We start from the raw sequence: 8721 nt of genomic DNA, 5'->3' as shown, positions 1-8721 counted from the left end.
TGGGGCCACAGGGGACACCGTGCTGGGGCCACAGGGGACACCGTGCTGGGGACACCGTGCTGGGGCCGCTGTCCCGGCTCTACGGGACCCAACACAGACACCACACGCCAGATCTGTGAAGGCCTTGGCTGGTAACACTGGGGACATGCTGGAGATACTGGGAACATCATCCCAGAACCTTTTGCCTGTGACCCATGACAGTGGCTCCGTGGTGACACTGGGGACGTGCCATTAACACGGGGACCTGCCACACAGCCCCCGTGCTGGACTGTGGGGACGCTGTGCCAGCCATCCGGGGTCCCGAAATGTCACAGAGGGGTCCTGCACCTGCATTGGGGACCCTGTGGTCCACGGAGGGGACCAAAACCGGTCCTCCTGTGCTGGGGGCTGGGAGCCCTGCGCTGGGGACACTGTGCACTCTGCCCTGGGGACATTGGGGACACTGTTACTGCGCTAGGAACGCCGCGGACCCTGCACTGAGGGCGCTGGGGACACCGCGCTGGGCTGCGGGGAGGCTGTGGCGGACAGCAGGGGACCCAAAATGGTCACCCTGTGCTGGGGACACGGGACCGCGCTGGACCCTGGGGTCGCTGTGAGGGAGACCCAGCCTGCGGACAGGGACACCCGGGGGTCGCCGCCGGCCCCGCGTCCCCTCACGGCGCTGCCGCCCTGAGGGCTCGCGGCTGGGAGGGTCCCGGCGGTGACGTCATGGCGGCGCCGCTGGGTGACGCGGTGCGGCGGCTCTGACGTCAGGCCCGGCCCCCCGGCAGCATGGCGGCCGTGCCCGCGCCGGCCGGCCCGCGCTGACATGGTGAGGGAGGGCCGGGGGCGGCCGGGGACACGGGGATGGGCCCGCGGCGGGGAGGGGCAGCGGCGCTCGGTGTCCCCCCGTGTCCCGGGGTCCCCCGGCTCGGGGCGGGGATGCGGCCGGAGCGGGAGGAGGGACCCCCGCGTCGCCATCGGCCGGGCATCCCCGGCAGCTCCGTGCGCAGTCCTGGTCCTGCATCCTCCATCCTGCTCCTCCATCCTGCTCCTCCATCCCGGTCCTCTGTCCTGCCCTTCGTGCTTCCCAGTCCTGCTGTCCTGTCCTGTTCCCCCACACTGGTTCTCCATCCCTCTGTTCCCGTCTTGCTCCCCCATCCTGTTCTCATCCTGTTCCCCCATTCCAGTGTCCCCATCCTGCTGTCTCCATCTTGCTCCCCTCTAATCTGCTCCCCCCACCCTCCCTCTCCCAACCTGCTCCTCCATCCCACTGCCCCCCAAATTATTCCTCCCATCCCACATCCCCATCCTGCTGCCCCCAAGCACTCCCCCCATCCCCTGTGGCTCTCCCTATCCTCCTGCTGCCCCCAAATCATTCCCTCTATCCACTTCCCAACCCTCTCCCCAGAACCAGCTCCCCTAATTCCCCCCCGTTAATGTGCTCCCCCAACCCTCTGCCCTCTCCCTGCTGCCTGCCCCCAGGACCTCAAGGGCCAGTACTGGACGGACGATGACTCCGACGGGGACAACGAGTCCGAGGAGTTCCTCTATGGCGTGCAGGTGGGTGCAGGGTCCCCCTGGTGCCCGGGGAGCCCCGGCCCGAGCGGCTGCGGGGCCCGGCAGTGACGGAGCTGTGCCGCAGGGGAGCTGCGCCGCCGACCTGTACCGGCACCCGCAGCTGGACGCCGACATCGAGGCCGTGAGGGAGATCTACAGCGAGAATGCCGTGGCCGTCAGGTGGGTGTGCCTGCTGCCCTGACCCTGCCCCTGCCTGCTGCCCTGGCCCTGCCCCTGCCTGCTGCCCTGCCCCGGGCACTGCCGAGCCCACCTGTGCGGCTGGGCCATGCCAGGATAGCTGTGCTGCCCCCAGGGACCCACTGTGCTGTCCCTGGTACCCAGCTGTGCTGTCCCCAGTGACCCAGCTGTGCTGTCCCCAGAGATCCAGCTGTGCTGTCCCTGGCACCCCGCTGTGCCATGCCCAGCATCCTGCCATGCCCAGCATCCTGCCGTGCCATCCCTGGCACAGCTGGATATGGTGTTACCAGAACGCCTGGCCACAGCATGCCCAGGCATCTGGCTGTGCCATCTCTGGGGTACCTGACTGTGGCGTGCCCAGAGCCATCCCTCAGACATGCCCTCCCCAGGACTCTGGCCACAGTATGCCCTGAGCACTTGGCTCTGCTATCCTTGGGCACCCACAGATGGCATTCGTGGAGCATCCAGCTGTGGCAGCCCCAGGCACTCATCTGTGCCATCTTCAGACACGCGGCTGTGCCATCCCTGGGCACCCAGCTCTGCTGTATCCAGGGCACTCAGCTGGGTCACCTGGCATGGCATTACCAGACACCCAGCAGCACCACCCGTGGGTTACCTGGCTGTGCCATCCTCAGGCATCCAGCAGTGCCATCCCCAGCACACCTGGACATGCCATTCCCAGGCACCTGACCCTGCCATCTTGGAGCACCCAGTAGTGGCACCCCTGCATAACCAGCTGTGCCATCCTCGGGGCCCCTTGGCATCACCAAGGCACCCGGCTGTGGCATGTCCAGGCATCCAGCTGTGCCATTCCCAAGGCAGGCAGCCATGGCACCCCTGGCACACCTGGCCATGCCATCCCCTGAGCATGTGCTGTCACATTCCCAGGTTCACACACACATTCTGGGCACTCCCCTTGTGCATACACTTGATATGTGGGGAGCCACACGTGGCAGTGTCCCTGTCCCACCGTGCCACTGCTGCAGCACCGTGCCACTGTTCCAGCACCGTGCCACTGCTCCAGCACTGTGCCACAGCAGCGTGTGTGTTCACAGGGAGTACGGGACCATCGATGACGTGGACATCGACCTCCACGTGAACATCAGCTTCCTCGATGTGAGTCCCTGGGGTGCCCCTGGCAGTGCTGGCACGGGGAGGGTGGGCACACGCCCCTGGGGGTCTCCAAACGCCCGCAGCTCCCGTGGCTGTGGCAAAGTGTGTCTGTGCCCTGGCAGGAGGAGGTGGCGACGGCGTGGAAGGTGCTGCGGACGGAGCCCATCGTCCTCCGCCTGCGCTTCTCCCTCTCGCAGTACCTCGATGGCCCCGGTGAGTGGGGACGGGCGGGATGTGGTGTCCCTGTGCCCTGGGGACAGGCACAGTGGAGCACCCACGGCTCGTCCTCCTCTCTCCCCTCAGAACCGTCCATCGAGGTTTTCCAGCCGTCCAACAAGGAGGGCTTCGGGCTGGGTCTGCAGCTCAAGAAGTAAGAGCTGAAACATGATGGGCACCTGAGGGTAGTGGGTGGGGTGGCACTCAGAGTCACTGTCCTGCCCCAAAACTGGCCACGTGCCACATGTCCCACCTTTTATCTACCACACAATCCTGTGACGGGCTCACCACCACCTGTGTGTGGGGAAGAGGAGGGGCTGGGGGTGTCATGGACCACCGGGCACCCATGGGCGCTGTCCCCCCTGTTTGCCAGGATCCTGGGCATGTTCACATCCCAGCAATGGAAACATCTCAGCAACGATTTCCTGAAGACCCAGCAGGAGAAGCGGCACAGTTGGTTCAAGACAAGCGGCACCATCAAGAAGTTCCGTGCTGGGCTCAGCATCTTCTCACCCATCCCCAAGTAAGGTTCTGATGCTGTCCCCAGAGGGGACCAGCCCTCTGTCCCCTCATCCTGGCTGAGGCCTGGCACCGTGCCTCAGTTTCCCCACTTGGATGCTGCTGCTCCCTACCAGATCCCAAGCAGGAGGAGGTTGCTCCCAGCAAGTAGCTGATGGGTGGATGGATGGCACTGGGTGATAGAGGAGCAGGGAACGGTGACAAACAGGTGCTCATGGGAATTCTGTGCCTGCAGGTCTCCCAGCTTCCCTGTTATCCAAGATTCAGTGCTGAAGGGCAAACTGGGCATCCCCGAGCCTCGTGTGAACCGCCTGATGAACCGCTCCGTGTCCTGCATGGTGAAGAATCCCAAGGTGGAGGTTTTTGGCTACCCACCCGCCAGCACCCAGGCAGGTGTTGCCCCCTTCAACATCCTGGTGGGTGCCACCCCGCCTTGGGGTTTGCTTTTCTCTTCTTTCCCCTTCCCAAGGGCTCCTCTGGGGTCAGATAATTTATTGTGGGGCACTGGGAACCCCATGGGGTGGGGGGAGCTCCTGCAGGGCTTCATGTCCCCAGTGTTGGGTGATCTTGGGGAGCTGGGGCCTGGCTGTGGGGTCCTGTGGGATTTTACCCCACTCCTGGTGTTGCATCCCTGCTGTGTCAGGGAATGTTGGCATATTGGGGGTCCTGCTGTGGCAGGGAATGTTGGCATGCTGGGGGTCCTGCTGTGGCAGGGAATATTGGCATGCTGGGGGTGCTGCTGTGTCAGGGAATGTTGGCATATTGGGGGTCCTGCTGTGTCAGGGAATGTTGGCATGTTGGGGGTCCTGCTGTGCCGGGGGGTGTTTGGATATCAGGGGTCCAACTGTGCCGGGAGGGGTTTGGCATGTTGGGGGTCCCACTATGGCGGGGGGTGTCAAGGGTCCCACTGTGCTGGGATGTGGGGGTCCTGCTGTGTTGGGAAGCGGTTGGCATGTTGGGGGTCCCACTGTGCCAGGGCACACTGGAATGTCGGGGTCCTGCTGTGCCAGGGTTTTGGTATGTTGGGGGTCCTGCTGTGCCCGTGCCATGCAGAGCTGGGGCTGTGTGTGGGAAGGGGGATAACGCAGCTGGCTCCTCTCTGGCTCCATCTCAGGTCGGCGGCCACTGCAAGAACATCCCCACGCTGGAGTATGGCTTCCTCGTGCAGGTGAGGGCCCTGCATCCTGCTCATCCTCAGTTTGCTGCCCTGAGCATCCTTCCCCACTGTCCCACTTCCCACTTATCCACATCCTGCTGTCTAGAGCATTCTCCCCACTACTCCATGTCCTGCTCATCCTTATCCTGATGCCCAGACTGTCCTTCTTGCTGTTCCACATCACACTCAGCCCTGTCCCATTGCCCACAACATCTTCCCCGTGCCCCACATCCCACTTACCCACACTCCACTGCCCATATCATCCTCCCCACTGACCAGAGTCCCACTCATCCCCACCCACTTCCTGGAGCATCCCCTAGCTCCATGCCTGCAGCAGGGCCTGACTCCCTCCGTCCTGCCCTCAGATCATGAAGTACGCGGAGCAGCGCATCCCGACGCTCAACGAGTACTGCGTGGTGTGTGACGAGCAGCACGTCTTCCAGAACGGCTCCATGCTGAAGGTGGGGTGGCAGGGCCGGCTCAGGTGCAGGCTGTGCCCCTGTGTCACCATCCCTGACACTCAGCACTCTGCTGTCCCCTCCACAGCCGGCCGTGTGCACCCGGGAGCTCTGCGTCTTCTCCTTCTACACGCTGGGCGTCATGTCCGGCGCGGCCGAGGAGGTGGCCACGGGTGCTGAGGTAGGGCTGGGCACGGTGGTGACCCCCCCAGCCCCGTGGGGGGCTGTCCCTTCAGTCCCTGCTCTGCCCCAAGGTGGTGGACCTGCTGGTGGCCATGTGCCGCGCTGCCCTCGAGTCCCCTCGCAAGAGCATCATCTTCGAGCCTTACCCCTCCGTGGTGGACCCCAACGACCCCAAAACTCTGGCCTTCAACCCCAAGGTAAGCGCTGGGGGAGACAATGCTCCCCCACAGCAGGGGTGCCCCAAAGACCCCTCTGATGGCCACTCCTCTCCTGCCCCTTGTGCAGAAGAAGAACTACGAGCGGCTGCAGAAAGCCCTGGACAGTGTGATGTCCATCCGGGAGATGACCCAGGTACGTGGTGTGGCCCCACATCCCTGGTGGGGGATCCAAGCTGGGAGTGGCATTTTGGTGCTGATCTCCACCTGCCCATGGCTGGGTGGATGCTGGGGGACCCACCTGCACCCCGCCTTGCCTCTGCCAGGGGTCCTACCTGGAGATCAAGAAGCAGATGGACAAGCTGGACCCCCTGGCACATCCCCTCCTGCAGTGGTAAGGCTGAGGGTGCTGTGGCCCTCTCCCGCTGCCCCTTGTCCCTCCCACTGCCCCACATTCCCCAGGGCATGGGATGGAGTGGGGGCAGCCAGGTACCTGTGGCACAAGCCTCTCATCTCCTTTCTCCTGGGGGGGTCACGGGCATCTGATGATCTCGGGGCAGATTGGGACCACCTTTTCTGACACTCCTCCTTTTCCTCCTCCTCTTCCCAAGGATAATCTCCAGCAACAGATCCCACATTGTCAAGCTGCCTCTCAGCAGGGTAAGGGGCCAGGCTAGGCTCCAGGTGGGGTGTGGGATAAAGGTATGGAATACGGGAGGTGGGATGGAGGGATACAGGAGATGGGATGCAGGATGAGGCATGTAAGGATGTGGGATGGGCAATGGAAGGGTCTGGGATGTAGGATGGATCCCTCTGGGAGGGATTCTAGCCTGGGAGATACGGGAGTCAGGACACGGGATACAGGAAGGGGGATGTTTGACACAGGCTGTGGGGTGGGGGCAAGACAGGGATGCAAAGGATCCTTCTGGCAGACTTGGAGTCGCCAAAGCCAGGCTGGGCTGGATCCAGGGCCGGCCGGCCGTGCATGATCTCCGTCTGTCTGTCTGTCTGTCCTCTCTGCTGCCGGCACTGCCGCTGCTCTTCCCGTTCCCCTGGTAGCAGCTGAAGTTCATGCACACCTCCCACCAGTTCCTCCTGCTCAGCAGCCCCCCGGCCAAGGAAGCCCGGTTCCGCACGGCCAAGAAGCTCTACGGCAGCACCTTCGCTTTCCAGTGAGTTGCCGAGGTGGGGGCACGGTGGGGGCCCCCCGGGTGGGTGCCGTGGGGCTGCTGGACCAGGGGCTGATGTGGGGCTGGCTCTTTCCAGTGGCTCTCACATTGAGAACTGGCACTCCATCCTCCGCAATGGGCTGGTCAACGCCTCCTACACCAAACTGCAGGTACCAGTCTGCTCCCTGCACCCAGCACACCCCAGGGCCGCAGGCGGGCAGGGAGGGGCAGGGAGGGAGCAGACACTGGGGAGTCCCAGGCTTCCTCCACTACCACTGTGCCTGAGCTGTCGGGGTGATCCCACCACGCTCACCCTGGTATTTTCCTGCAAGCTGCATGGAGCAGCCTATGGCAAGGGCATCTATCTGAGCCCCATCTCCAGTATTTCCTTTGGATACTCAGGTAAGAGGCTGCCTGCACTGTCCAGTCCTGCCTGTGCTCCCATTCCCACTCCCTGCATGGGCCTGGGGAGGTTTGGCATCGTGCTGGCTGGAGAAGCTGCGCAGGAGTGGCAGCATCCCACATCCATCCCATCACACCAGCCTCCTCCCAGCCAGGCTGGGGCTTTCCCACACACCAAAGAATCAAAGCCCCAGCATTTTCTAGGCTTCAGAAGCTGCTGCACACACTTTTGGGGGGTTCCCAGGGTTCAGGAGCACTGAGGGTGGCGATCCCTGTCTGTGGCATGTGTCCCTGCATCACCCCAGGGAGTTTCCTGAGAGACTGAAGCCCCCACCTTGCTTCTTCCACAGGAATGGGGAAAGGGCAGCACCGGATGCCGTCGAAGGATGAGCTGGTGCAGCGGTACAACCGGATGAACACGATCCCCCAGGTGATGGCCCAGGGGACACTGGGGCAGGATGGCAGTGGGCTCATGGCACCCATGGCTGTTGGGGACAGGGTGGTAACACCGGCTGCTCTTCCCACAGACCCGCTCCATCCAGTCCCGCTTCCTCCAGAGCCGCAACCTGAACTGCATCGCGCTTTGCGAAGGTGTGGGGACGTGGGGGGATAATGGGGGAACAGGCAGCACCCTTGGGGTCGCCAGGGGGGTGGAGGGATGGAGGCTCCCCACAATGGGCTGTGCCCTGTGTCCCCCATCCCGCCTCCAACACCCCTTGCCCCAGCAGTGATCACCTCCAAGGACCTGCAGAAACACGGCAACATCTGGGTGTGCCCTGTCTCGGACCACGTCTGCACACGCTTCTTCTTTGTGTGAGTCCGGCTGTGCCCACCCTGCCACGCCTCCAGGACCCCCAAGGAACCCCCCTCACCCCCCTCTCCTCTTCCAGGTACGAAGATGGCCAAGTGGGAGACGCCAATATCAATACTCAGGACCCCAAAATCCAGAAGGAGATCATGCGTGTGATCGGGACTCAGGTGTACACAAACTGAGTGGTGGCGGTGGGACCCTGGGACCCCCGGGCACCGAGTGAGCCCCCGGGCAAGGCTGGGCAGGGCCGAGCAGGTTTTGAGCCCCCCGGGCAGGGCAGAGCCGGGGCAGCCCCGGCGGCTCCACCTGTACATAGGCGTTGGGCACCCTGTGAGCACCGGGCGGGTTCAGCAGTCCCTTATCCCCTCCCTGTCCCCTTCCCACTGTCCCCGACTCTGTGGCAGCCTGGAGGAGGAGCTGTGGGAGCAGCGTGGCTGGGGACGGCCCCTCCTGGCGTTGGCAGCGACGGCGTTTTTATCAATGATGAGAAACTGAAGCAAAAAAAAACCCAAACAACCAAAACAAACCCAAAAACACAGGAAAAAAAAAAAGAAAAAAGGAATCAGTGTTTGTGGATTTAACTTGGAATTGCAGTGTGGGGTATGGGAAGGGGATGCTGGGGAAGGGATGAGGGTACAGGGTGGGAATGGGATTGTGAGGAAAGGAAAGGGGCACAGGAAGGGGATGGGATCACAGGAAAAGGATGGGATGGGGTCACGGGGAAGGAGTGGGATTTAAGGGAGGGGGTGGGAGTGTGAGGAGGAATAGGGGCACAGGGAAGGGATTGGAACCTGGGGAAGGG

The 8721-nt window shown here is 63.2% G+C and overlaps 1 protein-coding gene across 6 annotated transcripts; it reads left to right on the top strand.

The window, feature by feature from the left end:
• The first annotated feature begins 705 nt into the window (after positions 1–705).
• Positions 706–8481, top strand: PARP6 (poly(ADP-ribose) polymerase family member 6). 6 transcript variants are annotated; one of them, XM_064389020.1, is made up of 22 exons: positions 709–811; positions 1465–1542; positions 1625–1719; positions 2793–2853; positions 2973–3063; positions 3154–3220; positions 3440–3589; positions 3821–3974; positions 4700–4753; positions 5107–5202; positions 5288–5380; positions 5454–5579; positions 5668–5733; positions 5864–5931; positions 6149–6197; positions 6600–6709; positions 6804–6876; positions 7039–7108; positions 7459–7538; positions 7636–7699; positions 7837–7921; positions 7999–8481. In XM_064389020.1, exons 1-22 carry the CDS (start codon positions 809–811, stop codon positions 8099–8101), a joined length of 1836 nt encoding a protein of 611 aa, XP_064245090.1. In that variant the 5' UTR covers positions 709–808; the 3' UTR covers positions 8102–8481. The 6 variants fall into 6 exon arrangements, 5 of the variants coding, with proteins under 5 accessions (XP_064245086.1, XP_064245090.1, XP_064245089.1 ...); XM_064389019.1 differs by having other exon boundaries at positions 6597–6709; XM_064389017.1 differs by having other exon boundaries at positions 711–811; positions 3821–4001; positions 6597–6709.
• The last annotated feature ends 240 nt before the right edge of the window (positions 8482–8721 follow it).

The sequence above is a fragment of the Passer domesticus genome, chromosome 14 (assembly GCF_036417665.1).
Source record: "Passer domesticus isolate bPasDom1 chromosome 14, bPasDom1.hap1, whole genome shotgun sequence".
NCBI lineage: Eukaryota > Metazoa > Chordata > Aves > Passeriformes > Passeridae > Passer > Passer domesticus.
This window is presented reverse-complemented; position numbering and strand designations above follow the sequence as displayed.

Coding starts and splice junctions, on each gene's coding strand:
- PARP6 (XM_064389016.1), top strand. Junction 3,064..3,153: donor GCAGTACCTCGATGGCCCCG/GTGAGTGGGGAC, acceptor CTCTCCCCTCAG/AACCGTCCATCGAGGTTTTC. Junction 6,710..6,803: donor GGCAGCACCTTCGCTTTCCA/GTGAGTTGCCGA, acceptor GGCTCTTTCCAG/TGGCTCTCACATTGAGAACT.